We start from the raw sequence: 16,390 nt of genomic DNA on the forward strand, positions 1-16,390 counted from the left end.
TTTGAGCAAGTTGAACACAATTTAGTTATCATTTTTAATATGCACATACGCTTAAAGTGCTTGAAGCAAGAAACTAAAGAACCATCCAGTCCATCAATCGTTTTACATAAAAGATACATACACATATATATGTCAGTTCTAAAAGCTCATTTACAACCAAGGATCTTACCACAGAAATCACTTAAGCATATGCAGACAATGTGCAAAAGAATTCTTAAATAATTGAGTGTTTATTTCTCTCTTTTCTTTGGCTTCTCTATGTAAGGTTTGTGACTAGTTTCAAATACTATTTATCTTTTCATATGCTACTAATATTTTCGTTAAGTACATCTAGTCAAATAAAACAGTACAAGCTAAAGTAACAATTGTAGCGTTACTTAGCTACAGAAATTACATACATACATAATTTGTTGCTATTTTGTGTACTTTTTTCCATTGCTTAAAGTTACAATTGCAAAACACTTGCAATTTGTGTGCGATTATAATACTTGTCGTAATTGTGTTAAATAAATGAAGAGAACTTTTCAAAATTACATTTTTACACACACGCATATTTAACATTGATTTAATTCCGATAAATATGCAGGTATTGAACATCTGTAATTAGCATTGCATATGCTTAATAGACAACACACACAAATACATATACATATTCTTTGGTTTGCTAATTAGTTGCCTTTTTGTTTGTAACATACGTAAATATATTTTTACATTTCAAAATTGTTAGTTTAATTTGTGTTATTTTTTGTGTAATATTTCTTTTGAAGTAAATTTGCATTATTTGGTCAGCTTATAAAAAAAAGACTTTACAATCATTTGGCAAAATGGGGCTTAGAGTAAATAATTTTTGAATTTTTTAATGCTTTGATTTTTAACTGTCTAATCTACATGTATCTATATATATATATACGTACATATGTTTCGAACAGAAACCAAACTACTTGCTTATATTACTAAAAAACAATATAATTCGAGCTTTAGCTTTATTTTCATTTACATAGAAATACATTTTTGAAGTTTTTGCAATTTCAACTTACACAACTTACTTGAAGATACATATATATGTACATACATCTGTCATAAATAGCTATATGCAGTTTGATTATACAATTTGTTAGCTATAGTTAGGCTAGTGCTTATATTTATACAATAGAAACGAATTAGTACTTGAAAACGGTTTCTGTGGCGTTTAACTAGTTTATATTGTTTGTGCTGTCATTTGATTGGGAGCAATATGTTTATATTGAAGAAGCCTACGTTTTCTTTAGGATGCATCTTTGTGTTTGGCATTGTTTTGGGTTTGCTTGCTGTTGTAAGTAGCATCTTAAAGAAAATGGCTTAAATCTCATTCGTTGATGTCCTCATCTGAAGAGCTAGCCGCTGGGATAGTAGAGAACTGCCAGGCCTCGCGATTGTTGTTTTTGCTGGCACTGCAATAGGAAAAAGCATATTAATTATTTTTTATTCATATCTATAGTATCTGGCACTTACCCCAGTTTCTTGGCATTGCTGGGCAGCGTGTGCGAGCTGCGATAGTAGCTATCATGTGTTTCCTCCTTGGTTTCCTCCAGACTCTTACGTTGCAGCGTCATTGTTTCCTGTGGCGTAGCTGCAGCAGCGTTGCTGACAGTTAGATTCGCATCCAAGTAGTATTTAGCGCTCTGCGCTATTTTACAATTTTCACACTCGCTGAGATAATCATCATCTAGGCTCGTATCGTTGGGCAGAAAATGCTCCTTGGGATTTAGGCAATTCTTTGACGTAGTGCAAACAGGCAGCTGTTTGCTTGGCGTGCTGTTGGCGCTGCGCACACTCTGCTGCGGATAACTGGGCATGGCAATGGTAGTGGTTGCTGTTGTGTTGCTGCTGCTGCTGCTGCTGGCGGCGCTGCTTGCTCCAGCTGCTGTTGACTTCACACGCAATATCTTGGGCAGTGTGGTGCTCTTGCTCTGGATTGCCAACTTCTCGTTGTTATTCTCCAACGGCGGTATGCTTATCACCGAGGGAACTTTGCTTACCACACTATTGATGGTGCTATTTAGCGAGACTTTGCCGCTAATATGTTTGGGCAGTGTATATGTTACATGATGATTGGCCAAGGGGTAAAAGGTGCTCGAGTTAATTTTAGCGCTTGATTTCTCGCTGCAGCTGGCGGATGGACTGGCGGGTGGCAACGTCAAGGTGGGCGCTTGTTCCTTACGCTGCAGATTAACGCTGTTGTTGCTGGATTTACTTAGCGTATATATGGTGGCCACTGCATTGTTGTTGTTATAGTTGCTCGTTGTTGCTGCTGCTGTTGTTGTTGCTGCAGTGACTGTGGCTGATTTTAAATTCGTTAAACTTTTGTAGAGTTTCGGTGGTAAAATTGGATTGATTTGTTCGCTTTGCAGCAACGTCGTCTGCTGCTGTTGATTATAATAATGTTGCGGCTGTTTCTGCGTCAAGCTCAAGTAAGCATCAACCTGCAAAAATTGCTGACAGAGTTAAAGCAAGAGGCAGCCATAAATTTTGCAAAGATTCTAGAACCAAAAAATTTCGCAATGGGAAAAGCGCAGTGGTCAAAACATTGCATATCTTATATATATTTCGATTCGAATTACTAATAAGTTAAACGATGCATGGAAATTATTATTAAATTCTCTGGTGAAATATTTATGGTAATAAATTGCTTGCGATCAAATAAATAATCAGAAATTATGTTGATTAGCCAATAATAATCAAAAGTAATCAATATATAATATAAAATAATCTTTTAGGCCAGTACAACTATTTGTTGTTAAATTGTTAAATTTTATAGATTATAAAATATGTACAAAACTTGCGATCAAGAAATAGTGGAAAACTTTTGTAGCTAATAATTAAAAATAATCAAAAGTAATATTCAAACCTTTTTTTAATTTTATTTCTGTTGTATTTTAAACTTAATTAATTTAATTGCAGAGCACCAAGAATAATAAACCATTAGATAATGTTTTAAAAAAGATTATCTAACTGGCAATAATAATAATGACCTAATAATTATTTAACAAAATATCGGGAAAATTTAATTTTATAATTTTGAAGGCTTTTGTTTTTTAAAGCACATTGCGCTTTTTATGTATTCTATGAACTTTAGTCTTATGCAACTAAATGCAGCAAGTGCCACAGCATACGCAATGGGATTACTTACATTTCGAACTCACCTTACGATTCAAGTACGCGTTGGTAAGCATCTCAGCAGACGCTGCACTGCGTCCGCCACTGGTGCTACGCGCACGTTCCGCCGCGCTGCTGCCGCTGGAACGCTTCTGCACGCGTCCCAACACGATGGGCGGTGCATTTACCTCATCGTGATGCTGCAGTGGCGGCGGAGGTATAATGGCTGAAACACTGTTGCTGGCTGGCGTGGCATGCGACTGCAGCTCATCGCCCACCTGCTTGGAAATGGTTGCGATTTTGGGTTCATGGGCGGAAGCGTTGCGCTGCAAGTCCGATGGCTGTTGTGGCGACAGGCTGGAGGAGGATTTGATCCGTTGGCCATATGCTAAGGTGGTGGCATGGCGTGGGGACAGCGCACAGGCATTGCCTGAGCTGGTGAAGAGCTTGCCGGCGCCACTGAGGAATGCATTGGTATTGGCATTGGCATTGCTGCCCATGTAGCTCATGGGCACATGCTGTATGGGGCATTGACACATGGGCTTCTTGCTGAGCTTGGTGCTGCTGCTGCTGGCGGTTGCATCTGTGGAGCTGCTGTTGCTGCTGCCGCTGGACTTGACCTTTACACTGGGCACCATTTGCAGCGGATCGGCAACGGCATAGTAGCGTGGCATGCTGCGTTGATAGCGCCGCGTGCTCGAAGGTGTCTTGCTGCCAACCTGCTGCTGCTGCTGCTGCTGCTGGGGTTGATGCTGAGACTTGATTGGCATCGTTTGTGTGACCGAGTCTGTAGTGCTGGGGGCGATTTCCAATGGCGGCAGCATATCAATGGCGGGCGTGGATAGCGCAGCCGCTATAAGCTGCTGCTGCTGCTGTTGCTGCAGTTGCTGTTGCTGCAATTGCTGTTGCAGCTGCTGCTGCTGCTGTTGCTGCAGCTCAGCACTGCTGGCGGGTAGCGTATGATAGCTAGCGCTGCTGGCGCTGGCGTTAATCTCCACATCGGCTACAGTCAGATATTGCTGTTGCGGCTGCTGTTGCAGCAGCTCCTGTGAGCCGCGTGGCGTGCGGCGAGCCACTGCATAGGCCAACGAGCTGGCAGTTGCTGCTGCAGCGCTGCTAACGCTGGCGCTTATGTTTAAATGACAGTTCTTATAGTTGCATTCGCTGCTTACATTTTGCTTAGGCGTGGGCATGGTTTGTACACAGATGGAATTACTCGATGTGGGCGCTGGCATTTGCTGCATTTGCTGTTGTTGCATTTGCTGCTGCTGTTGCAGTTGTTGTTGCTGTTGCTGCTGCAGTTGCTGCTGCTGCTGCAATTGCTGCTGCTCCAACAAGTGTTGTTGCTCGCTCTGCAGGCTATAGGGGGGCTGATGATTTTCGCCAGTGGCAATAGTCGTAACGCCGCTGCCACTGTTTATATTGATATTTATCAAATTTGTGGTGCTCTGCGTGTAATTGGATGCCGCCGTAGCAGCAGCAGCCGCTGCAGCAGTTAACTGATGTGCTGCATGTGCAGCGGCGCTCACGGGCACGGGCACCAGTTGCTGTGCGTAGGCATGTGGGTGGGCATGTTGTTGTGGCTGTGTATGCAACTGCAGCGTGTGTTGTTGCAGATGCTGCTGTTGCAACTGTTGCTGTTGTTGTTGCAATTGTTGCTGCTGCTGCTGAGTGATTGCCTGCCGCTGCAATTGACTGTTGGGTAACGTAACCACCGTGCACTGCGCGCTCATGGCCTCCGCCTGTGATATGGCCACTGCCTCCTCATATGGCGGTGGCGCCTCGCCGCGTGGAAAATAACCACTTGGCGGTTTCCAGAGCGGATAATGCGTAGCACCACCGGCATATGAATAATCCATGGCACTCAAATTGCCCTCCATGTAGCCCATATTACCCGCTATGTAGCTGCAATGCAAATTGTTCAAATAAACAGCTCATGACATTAATGAAATTTGCAACTCACCCAATGCTACCCACAATGCTGCGTTGATCCTCCGCATTCTGGCGATTCTCACGTGCGCGCATCTTGCGCTGCCGCAAGCGATTGACCAAAAAGAACAGCAACGATAGCGACAGCGTGGCAGTTATGCCACTGGCCACTAGTCAAATGCCAAAGTCGGTGCTGCCATCGCTAAACTGGTCGTCCAAACAGATCACCTCACAGCAATTGTTGCCGCTGCCAACGGTTTGAAACGATTTGCATTTGCTAAACGCCTCGCACAATACCATTTTGCATGCCTTGGGTAATCCGCTGTCGCAGATGCACAAGCGGCAAGAGTCGGGTCCAGGCATATAATGCATGCCCGTCTCATACAACTTGCCATTGTAATCGCGGCAGTGGCCGCCGCCTTGTATAAGGCTCGAGCTCACCGCATTGGTATCTAAAAACAAACATTTTTAAAATTTATTATTATTTTTGTCAGTTGCAAAGTTTAATATAGCATTTCGCGTAACACACTTGACCAAGTTTCGCTTTCTGCCAATAAATCAGCTACAGTTCGCACACATACATACAAAGCATATAAAATGCAGCAGGTGCTGTCATGGACATTTTAAAAGGGACACACACCCACTCAAGCATGCATCCCCTAAAAACAATCATGTCCGTTACATTTATCACACGAATTAAATTAAATGCAAACGCATTACAATTTTGAACATAATTTAAATGCTAAACAGCAAAAGGAAATGCAAATTAAAATCAAATATAAACCAACATTCGTATAGGGGGTGGACAGGCATAGCATGCAGCTCCTGACGAGCAACAGACCGAGTGCAAACGGCTGTGCAGGAAACGCACGAATGAGCGAAAATGGCAAACAGTGCTCGCAACGCCCCCGCAAACGACAAGCTAGCAAAAATGCCTTTTATGCGAGTTTCCAAGTGAAATTTTTGCAACACACACATACGCACATTCAAATATACACATACATATAACATTCTTGTGTATGAGTTACACACATCCCAATCAGCCCCCAAAAAGCCCGTATGCTTGCACACACCCAAACACCAACAGCATATGCATACACATACATACAAAAAATAAACAGCATACCACGCAGAGCAACCACCCACACACACACACACACAGACACACAGAAGAGCCGAGAGAGTGCGAGAGCGATATAGAAAGAGGCAGGCAAGTACTTCCCTGCCAAGCAAAGAAACGTTATGCCTATACTCCGCCCCCTAGCCCCTCTTTTTGCAGGAGTTGCTGCCTGAGAAAAAGAGAGCGCAATCGTAAGCGCGAATGTGTGTGTGTGCCCCGTGTCCCATAAATTGTGAATATGCTGTGGCCATGGACCATATTCCACTTATTGTAGAAGAAGCACATCAATTGAAATTGATTTTAAATCGAGAAAAATCTTCACATTAGTGTACTTGAAACTGTCATGTAATATTATATGCATGAACAATCTGAAAATTGTTTCAGCGTAGGTTTTCGTGCAAAATATACATTTTCTCTACTTAGCTGCTCTCTTTGGCACATCAAGGATATGGCTCGTGTTTGTGTGTGTATCAAATTTTTCAGACTTTTTTCTTCAAACAGTAACTTTTTACCTTTGGCATTTCCAATAAACGCTAGCACTGCCAAAAAATACATTTTGCTGGCGTTAATTTACGCGACAAACTACACAATTAATTATTATCTCCTTTTGTCACACGAATTTTATTTGATACTTTCAACGGTTTTAACGAACACCAACAAATTGAGGCCGCTGTAAAGAGACTGTTAGCTAGCAGCAGCTGAACGTGCGATAGCTATCGAAATTTTGTCTACTCTACCTTTCCAACACTTGGAGCTGAAAACTTTCAAGAAAAATCGATTACAGCTTATAAAAGTTATCTACAAACGCTGCTTTAGCATTCAAACTTAAAATTTAACTGAAGTTGAATTGAATTAGATACGTAAATAAGACTTTAACTCTTTAAAATAACAAAATGCACACGCTTACGTACATTGCACATATAAAATGCTGTAATTGAATTTAAATCGAAATCAGTTTTCATTAATTTTGTAAACGGTTCGAGACACGCAAGCAGATTTGTGACAATGTCAAGTTCAGTGCTCAAGGAGCAACAACAACAATGTCAATAAGTATATGTGCATATGCACATTAAAAATGAGCTCTTTGTTGTCAACAACACGCAGTTGGAGTTTGTGGCAATGCATCTAAATAATGTAGCTGTACCCTTTGGCTTGGTGGCTGAAAACGATTAGCCGACGTTTAAATTAAATGCAGGTAATTTGTAGCAAAATAAAGTTGGCATTTGCTGATAAGTTTTTTGCATACAAGTTTATTTGCAGAGCAACTTTGGCAGCCAACGGACGCGACCCGAAATGCCTTCAAAATTGGTAAATGCTACCGCATCGCAGGCGACCGCCCTAAAGGGTGTTGCGCGGAACAGCAGCTATGTTATACCTGGACTGTACGATCTGTCAATTGAGGATACAAACTGGGTGCTTACCTCATCCTTCATTATCTTTACCATGCAAACGGGTTTCGGAATGCTTGAGTCTGGCTGTGTTTCCATAAAGAACGAAGTCAACATTATGATGAAGAATGTGATCGATATAGTACTTGGTGGCTTTACCTATTGGCTTTTTGGGTACGGCATTAGCTTTGGACGCGGACCTCTATCGAATCCCTTTATGGCCATTGGCGACTTTCTATTGGATCCACCAGTGGGCGATGAGCTTATGGGGCAAATCTTTGCAGCATTTCTCTTTCAACTTTCCTTTGCAACGACGGCCACAACTATTGTGAGCGGCGCCATGGCAGAGCGGTAACCAACCGATAAAGATAAAATTTTACTTAAGTATATTAATGATTTTTTTCTCTTTACCAAAGCTGCAATTTTAAGGCCTACTGTTTGTTCTCTTTTCTTAACACGGTGGTCTATTGCATACCCGCTGGTTGGGTCTGGGGTGAGCACGGATTTCTGAATAATTTAGGCGCTGTGGATATAGCAGGCAGCGGCCCAGTGCATCTAATTGGTGGTGCGTCGGCATTTGCGTCTGCAGCCATGTTGGGTCCACGATTAGGTCGCTATGCTGATGGGTATGATCCTCTGCCACTAGGAAATCCAGTCAACGCCTGCATGGGTCTGTTTGTGCTCTGGTGGGGTTGGTTGGCATTCAACTCGGGCAGCACTTATGGCGTTAGTGGTGCCAAGTGGCAGTATGCAGCTCGTGCAGCTGTCATGACCATGATGGGCTCCTTTGGTGGAGGCTTTTTAAGCTCCATGTAAGTTTGCTTCCCAACTGCGAGCTAAGTATAATATTAATTTAAATTTTTACAGCTACTCCTTTTGGCGTCACGATGGTCGAATGGATATTATGGATCTCATTAATGGCGTCTTGGGCTCACTGGTATCAATAACCGCCGGCTGTTTCTTATATCGGGCCTGGGAAGCCTTGATAATTGGCGCGTTTGGGTCGTTGCTTTGCGTCATAGCCATGCCACTATTCGATCGCATGGGCGTGGATGATCCAGTTGGTGCCAGTGCAGTACATGGTGTATGTGGGATTTGGGGTGTCATTGCCGTTGGCCTGTTTGCCGACAATCCCATTCCTATGGATACCACAAATGGACGCAGCGGTCTCTTTAAAGGTGGCGGCTGGTATCTGCTGGGCATACAGACTCTATCTGCGTTTTGTTTAGCCTGTTGGGGTATTTGCTCCACTTTCTTACTGCTATACATTGTAAATAAGATCATACCCATACGCATGGATCCACACGAAGAATTACTGGGCGCTGATCTTACCGAGCATCGCATACGCCACACACAAATTGGTCTATCTCGCGCCATTTCTGCGCTGGCGCCCCTAAAAATCGATTTGAATGAAATTGCTGGCGTGCAGCCAATAGGCATAAATCCTGGCCATGAGCGACGCATTGAACAGTTGCGCGCCGCTGAGAATAAACTAGAGCAGTGGCAGTCATATTTGGCTCAAGTAAATCGCGGCACCAAAAAGCATGATGAAGCTTCGAAGCAGCAAACGTCGGATGAGCTGGAGGCTGACATAAATCTAGACATCAAGTCTGCATCGCCGTTAAAGCAGCAAACTAATGTATTTGGACGCAAGGTCAGATCGGTGCAGATTAAGCGCAATATCTGGAGTCAAGACCAGGGGAGCTACATACCCAAAAATACGGATCTATCTATTAGTGGCAATGTAGCCAAAGTGGATAAGGATGGCAACTTTGCATGGATTGACTAATAACTTCTAGAGCCCTAAAAATGAAATCCATTTACCATATAGTCACACCCTTTTCTACATTTGTTATGTACTTGGTTATAAAAGTAGTTTGCAATTGCTTGTATAAAAGCCACTTTAATAACATGTGCAATTCCCCCATCCCATAAATAAATATTCAAATATTTAATTTCTCAAATTGATTTATTTATTTCAATTTTATGAGAATATTGTTTGGATGATCGATCGATGTACTTAATGCTGATAATAATATAATATATATGTATTATCTTATGTATTTGTTTTCTTTGTAGATGGTTTGCAGTTGTATATTATTATAATGTGTAATGTAAACAAGAGCAGTTGTTGTTTATTCTTGTTATGTAGGAGTTTGTTAATGGTGGTGGTGTTTCTTCTAATTTAGAATCCAAGTAAAGTTCTTGTATAGTGTTGTTGGTTTTATTACTGGTTGGTGTTATGGTGAATTGTTTAATCGACCTCCTCAATGGTGGGGCCAGCGCCGCCAGCTCCGGCAGCGCCAGGGGCACCACCAGCGCCGGGCATGCCACCGGGCATACCGCCTGGCATACCTCCAGGAGCACCGCCAGCGCTCTGGTAGAGCTTGGTGATGATTGGGTTGCAAACACCCTCGAGCTCCTTCTGGCGATGCTCATATTCCTCCTTATCAGCCAGCTGATTGGCATCGAGCCACTTGATGGTATCGTTGCACTTGTCCAAAATGGTAGTGCGATCCGCATCGGCGATCTTGCTCTTCAAGTTGTCCTCATCGAGGGTGGCCTTCATGTTGAAGCAGTACGACTCCAGACCGTTCTTGGCAGAGATGGTCTCCTTCTGCTTCTCATCCTCGTTGCGGTACTTCTCAGCCTCATTGACCATACGCTCAATATCCTCCTTGGACAGACGACCCTTGTCATTGGTAATGGTGATCTTGTTCTCCTTGTTGGTGGAGCGCTCCAGAGCAGTGACATTCAGAATACCGTTGGCATCGATATCGAAGGTCACCTCAATCTGTGGCACACCGCGTGGTGCTGGTGGAATGCCCGAAAGCTCAAACTTGCCCAACAGATTGTTGTCCTTGGTCATGGCACGCTCGCCCTCGTACACCTGAATCAGCACACCAGGTTGATTGTCAGAGTATGTGGTGAAGGTCTGAGTCTGCTTGGTGGGAATGGTGGTGTTACGCTTGATGAGCACGCTCATCACACCGCCAGCAGTCTCAATACCCAACGACAATGGGGTAACATCGAGCAGCAGCAGATCTTGCACTTCCTGGGACTTGTCACCATGCAGAATGGCAGCCTGGACAGCGGCACCATAAGCGACAGCCTCATCGGGATTGATAGACTTGTTCAGCTCCTTGCCATTGAACAGATCCTGCAACAGACGCTGCACCTTAGGGATACGAGTGGAGCCACCGACCAGCACAATATCGTGGATGGCCGACTTGTCCAGCTTGGCATCACGCAGAGCCTTCTCGACGGGGTCCATGGTGCTGCGGAACAGATCAGCGTTCAATTCCTCGAAACGAGCACGAGTAATGGAGGTGTAGAAATCGGTACCCTCGAACAGAGAGTCGATCTCAATGCTGGCCTGGGTGGAGGAGGAGAGCGTACGCTTTGCGCGCTCGCAGGCAGTGCGCAGACGACGCAGTGCACGCTTGTTTGTGGTCAGATCCTTCTTGTGCTTGCGCTTGAATTCCTGCACAAAGTGGGTGACTAGACGATTGTCGAAATCCTCACCACCCAAGTGAGTGTCACCGGCCGTAGACTTGACCTCGAAGATGCCGTCATCAATCGACAGAATGGAAACATCAAAGGTACCGCCGCCCAAATCGAAAATGAGCACATTGCGCTCACCAACAGCCTTCTTGTCCAGACCATAGGCAATAGCCGCGGCCGTGGGCTCGTTGATAATACGCAGCACATTCAAACCGGCAATGGTACCAGCATCTTTGGTCGCCTGACGCTGCGAGTCGTTGAAATAAGCGGGCACAGTGATGACGGCATTTGTCACCGTCTTGCCAAGGTACGCCTCGGCGGTCTCCTTCATCTTGGTCAACACCATGGAGGAGATCTCCTCGGGGAAGAAAGTCTTCTTCTCATCCTTGTACGTAACCTCAATCTTGGGCTTGCCATCAACGCTGACAACATCAAAGGGCCAGTGCTTCATGTCCGACTGCACAGCCGAATCCTCGAATTTGCGACCAATAAGACGCTTGGCATCGAAGATCGTTTGGGTTGGGTTCATTGCCACCTGGTTCTTGGCAGCATCACCAATCAAACGCTCCGTGTCCGTGAAGGCAACATAGGATGGTGTGGTACGATTACCCTGATCGTTGGCAATGATCTCAACCTTGCCATGCTGGAACACACCCACGCAAGAGTAGGTGGTGCCCAAATCAATACCAACAGCTGGAGCTTTAGACATCTGTAAGTAATGCAAAAGGATTGAAAATATAAATATAAAGTTTTGTCAATCGTCTCAATACAGAAATGGGGAAATAATAAACTATTTTCAAGTTATATTTAAGGCCGAGGCTGCCAATTAAATTGCAATTTCTAGAACATATGTTTGTATATAATTTCATACCATTTGTGTGTTGCCGTCACAAACTGGTTGCTAATGGCAGAGTCACCAGCGAAACAAACAAAGCATGAACACATGACTAATTTCCAATGGCCAAGACACGAATTAATGTACATTTGTGTGAATATGTACATTTCATTACATATATGTACGTACATTGGTACATACTGATGTACGTACAGATGTACATCTGTACATGGATGAATGTGTACCCACATTTTCAAGATAAATGCCGAGATAACAATCGAGTATAATAATTCAAAAGCAGCTGCTAAAATTCCGAAAAAGGTGCAATCACCGCATGAATACAACATTGAAGTACAAAGGCGAAAATTCTGGAATGCCAAAAAATCGTACACACAAAACTACATACATACATAACATGTATGTGTATATAGATGAATATGTATTTATTTCGCTAGAAACCACGCTGTCTTATGACGCACGTATTAAATAATGCGCATGAAAGAGACGACACTAGGTCTAAAAACACGCGCGCTCTGCATTGCGTCTGTATTGGTTTTTTTCCCCCCTATTTAAACATACAATTAAATGCCGGTTAGCAACGTTAGTTGAAAAAGAAATTTAGCATTCAAGACTAACGTGTATAGATAAATAAATATAAGAATATATTTAGAAACAAAATCTATATTTAGTGATTGCTTCTATTTTAATGTATAAATAAATTTAGACATCAGTGCTTAAGCGTCATAATGACTCACAACTGTGCACTATGGGTCGTTTCTCGGGTAGTATATGTGTATGTATATGTACGCATGTATGTCGTGTGATGCGGCACATTTTTCAATGGAATATTCCAGTGCAACCGCACTCAAATAAATTATCCAATCACATTAGGCTATGAATATTCTATTAATTATTGACTATAATTAATATTGCAATTCAGTACTGCTATATTAATTAATATAATAAAAGAAAAAACCGAATGACGCAATAATATTTTGTATGTACATATGCACAAACAGTTATGCACATTGGAGTTCAAAATCGAAAGTTCACTTTTTCTCAAACCATGTGTTTCTGCGTGAGACTCTCGAAAATTGCGCTTGTTATAAAAATGTCATTGACATGGACTCAAAGAAATATTGTTAAAGTCATTAACATTTGATGAGAGCACATTTTAAGCACGCTTTGAAAAACAGTAAGCACGTGGTGTTTTTTTTTAAAAGAAATTTTCTATTAACTGCATACACATAAAATACGAAAACGTAACTATAGACAACACTTACCTTTGTATAAGTTATTTGAAATGTACTAAATATATGGGAATAACCGTGTAATTGCTACTTCACTTGTGTCCTACTTTAATTTCACTTCTGCCGAGTCGACACTCTGACGTTCGATCAAACTGGCACTTTTTTTAGGAATAACGGTGGGAAGCGTGGCGCACGTTTATTTATAGGCGGTCGATGTCTTTCTGGAAAATTCTAACCAGTGTTGATTCATTTCTGTTCATTTGCTCATTTTTGTATTTGACAGGCTAAAAAGTCTATGCAAATTCAAAACGTTCCTACATAATAATATGTAATATACTAACAAAAGGTATCTACTTAATATATTTTTTAAATAATAATGCCAGTATATAAACATATATATATTTATATAAATTTATGATGTACCAAGTACATGATCTTGTAAATATACATATAAATTAAAATAGGCCAGGAATAACTGAAGAAGAATATTTCTTAAAAGCAAATTATGGATATTAAAAAAAAAAACGATGAGTAAAGAAAATAGAAAGACAGTTTATTGCTTAAAAAGAACTAGTGTGCATTTTATACCAGCAAGTATTATCTACAATAATATTGTACGAGCAATGCAGCAATAGCAATACAATAAGAGCGACAAAGATGAAAATAACGCAACAAATTGGGACTGCCAACTTTTGCTTTCCGTTCCCGCCTAACCGCGGGAAATTGAGCATCTTTTAATATTTACAATTTTTTTTTTTCTGAAATATTCCGACTTATTTACAGGGTCAGGCACTCATAGTGTAACCAACTTCCGATCGAAAGTTAGATTAATCACAGTTTATAGTATCCTCTACATTTATTTTAAATATTGTATAATTTTTTTTTTACAGATTTTCTATTTTGGATTGAATAAGAATAATTACTTTTTCAATTTTCCAAACTAACATTTGTTTAGTACATAACATTTTTTAGGAATTAACCATTGTAGTTTGAATATTAATTAATTTATTTGTTTTTTGTGCATATTTGGTTGATTAAGATTTCAATGAATGCAGTCCTGATAACAAAAACTTTGTATTTTCGCAGCTACAAGTCAATAAATAGTTATCAAATACAGTGGCTTTATTATTACCCCACATCAACAATATCAAGTAGCAAAAGAAATTCACTATCAGCTTTTGGATTAGAATGTAAATTGGGGTTTCATAGGTGTACGCGTACTTTATCTATAAAAGATTAGCCAACAAGCCTATAAATATATTTCTCTGCTTACTTATCGGCATATGAACAATAAAAATATAATATAGAGTATAATATCCTTGACTCAGTCTTAGTTCCCAATTTCCGATTTGCAGTCCGGCTCGACACCATCAAACACAGGAGGGCCTTCTCCACCATTACCTCCAGTGATTAACTTCAAGAGATCAGGGAGTTTGGAATTGATGATCTAAAAATTAAAGGTGGGTTAGTGGAGTAATAATTAATATTTGAAAATTATATACTTACAGTTTCGACCTTGTCGATTGCCGTAGGCTGCTCATAATTCCAAATATCACCGAGTAATTCAACGCCCATTTCATTAACAAGTGCATGTACAAAATTATTAATACGTTCTTCCTCTAACAAATTATCAAAATTGATTTTCAAATCTCCCAAAAGCATATCAATTTTAAGTGCGGTAATTGCCAAAGGGCCAATTGATGCCTTAATTCTCCAAGAAATTTCAAAATTAAAGTCGGTTATTGTTGTTCTAAAATAAATTTCAAATTGAATAAATTTAAAGCAATAATTCGTACTCATAGTTAGCTTACTCCGCATTGCCATCGCCAGCCAAATTCAAAATATATGCTAAAGATCCCTTTGCGGTATATATGGATTTCAAATAGGTATATGGGAAGGTAACATTGATAGTACTACGTGTTACACCAGGAACAATATTTATAGACAATTTGTTTATGACAAAATCGGAGAGTCCATGTACCTTAAAATTGTCTATAGAGCCGGTAAAACTAAAAGAATATGATATGAAAAACATTGACATAATTGTAGAATTCCTCAACCTACTCTATAAGGTATTTATTGTCCATGGCTGTCTCTGCATGATTGACGGTCAGAGGATCTAATGCAGGCAACCCCAAATTTGGTATGGGATGGCACATGCGCACACTCAACTCTTTCAGAAAGGATTCGATCGTTTTTTCAAAAACACATTCAGCTGCTGGTAGGCAAAGGTAAATTGTAGCCGTAGCTAACAACAAATGAATCTTTCGCATTTTCACTTTCTTAGTTTTATGTCCGTTTGGTTGAAAGTATAAAACGTAACTAAATTGTCACTGCAATAGCTACAGCTTTTTTTCAGTAGCCCAAATTCCATTGGTATATACAAACAAATACAAATTTTGCTTATCAATAGGCTAACACTTTAGATTAGACTTATATTTGCTGCTGGCAATTTACACATAATCTAGCGCTTTGAAGGAGTTTAATGTACTGTAAAAATACAAAAACTGGCATAAATCATATGCAACAACTTACAGCTAGTTGGCTTATCGAGTTAACTTAAGGCTTTAGACATGCTCGGGTGGCTGCCGCAGATGTTCTGGTATTTGTTGGAGCTCCGTCTTGGATGCCTGCAACGCGACGCCCTCAGGCAGATTGCGTTCAATGTACTCCAGAAATGTATCCAACGTAGAGCCAGTTAATTTGTGAAAGTTCATGTAGCGAAAATGTGTACGAACTTCATATTGTACGCGATGTTTTTTATAAATGTGCACCGATTTCAATAGCGTCATACGCTCATGGTGTGCCTTGCGTGGAGACCAACTGTAATGAAAACATTATAATTTATTGAATCATTTCTGGTATTGTGTAGCTGTTGGTTTTGCTTACCACTTCCCCAACTCGATGCCCAAGTGTTCGGCGGCGGTTGTTGCAAACCAGGTATAGCTTTTCAGTACCGAAGGGTCTACACCTCGCAGTTCCACTTCCAATTTGCTGTAAAGTTTGTCAGGCTCAGGTGCCGCTGTTGGAGTTGCTCCGCTGCTACTAAGCGCTGAGCAAAAGCGGACAGGCTGCACTGTGCGTATGTTTTTCCACAACTGAAATTTATAATTAAGTTATCACTCACATTTTAAGAAAATTCCAAATTTTACCTGCAGCATTTTGTTATTGAACCACAAAACTGGGTTATGCAAGTACACAGCTGCTTAAGCGGCTAACTATCGATAAC

At 41.2% G+C, this 16,390-nt stretch overlaps 5 protein-coding genes across 5 annotated transcripts; 1 reads left to right on the forward strand and 4 right to left on the reverse strand.

The window, feature by feature from the left end:
• Positions 1 to 1,056: 1,056 nt before the first annotated feature.
• Positions 1,057 to 6,882, reverse strand: LOC108604845 (polyhomeotic-proximal chromatin protein). Its single transcript, XM_017994465.2, is given in 5 exon segments — positions 1,057 to 1,430; positions 1,492 to 2,462; positions 3,183 to 5,040; positions 5,099 to 5,516; positions 6,697 to 6,882. Coding segments are annotated over 5 exon segments (3,375 nt in total). The 5' UTR covers positions 6,740 to 6,882; the 3' UTR covers positions 1,057 to 1,345.
• A 388-nt stretch (positions 6,883 to 7,270) lies between these two features.
• On the forward strand, positions 7,271 to 9,498 carry LOC108603180 (putative ammonium transporter 2). Its single transcript, XM_017991738.2, has 4 exons — positions 7,271 to 7,379; positions 7,434 to 7,923; positions 7,989 to 8,384; positions 8,440 to 9,498. Exons 2-4 carry the CDS (start codon positions 7,478 to 7,480, stop codon positions 9,359 to 9,361), a joined length of 1,764 nt encoding a protein of 587 aa, XP_017847227.1. The 5' UTR covers positions 7,271 to 7,379; positions 7,434 to 7,477; the 3' UTR covers positions 9,362 to 9,498.
• Positions 9,499 to 9,822: 324 nt separating this feature from the next.
• On the reverse strand, positions 9,823 to 13,340 carry LOC108603181 (heat shock 70 kDa protein cognate 4). The gene is made up of 2 exons (XM_017991739.1): positions 13,195 to 13,340; positions 9,823 to 11,785 (listed from the first exon to the last, which is right to left on the reverse strand). The coding sequence occupies exon 2, from the start codon at positions 11,783 to 11,785 to the stop codon at positions 9,827 to 9,829; it is 1,959 nt and encodes a 652-aa protein (XP_017847228.1). The 5' UTR covers positions 13,195 to 13,340; the 3' UTR covers positions 9,823 to 9,826.
• An 846-nt stretch (positions 13,341 to 14,186) lies between these two features.
• LOC108601997 lies at positions 14,187 to 15,470 on the reverse strand. The gene is made up of 4 exons (XM_017989996.1): positions 15,226 to 15,470; positions 14,973 to 15,170; positions 14,668 to 14,911; positions 14,187 to 14,608 (listed from the first exon to the last, which is right to left on the reverse strand). Exons 1-4 carry the CDS (start codon positions 15,432 to 15,434, stop codon positions 14,492 to 14,494), a joined length of 768 nt encoding a protein of 255 aa, XP_017845485.1. The 5' UTR covers positions 15,435 to 15,470; the 3' UTR covers positions 14,187 to 14,491.
• A 94-nt stretch (positions 15,471 to 15,564) lies between these two features.
• Positions 15,565 to 16,360, reverse strand: LOC108601998 (28S ribosomal protein S10, mitochondrial). Its single transcript, XM_017989997.1, has 3 exons — positions 16,314 to 16,360; positions 16,051 to 16,259; positions 15,565 to 15,984 (listed from the first exon to the last, which is right to left on the reverse strand). Exons 1-3 carry the CDS (start codon positions 16,320 to 16,322, stop codon positions 15,729 to 15,731), a joined length of 474 nt encoding a protein of 157 aa, XP_017845486.1. The 5' UTR covers positions 16,323 to 16,360; the 3' UTR covers positions 15,565 to 15,728.
• Positions 16,361 to 16,390: the final 30 nt, after the last annotated feature.

The sequence above is a fragment of the Drosophila busckii genome, chromosome 3R (assembly GCF_011750605.1).
Source record: "Drosophila busckii strain San Diego stock center, stock number 13000-0081.31 chromosome 3R, ASM1175060v1, whole genome shotgun sequence".
Classification (NCBI taxonomy): Eukaryota; Metazoa; Arthropoda; class Insecta; order Diptera; family Drosophilidae; genus Drosophila; species Drosophila busckii.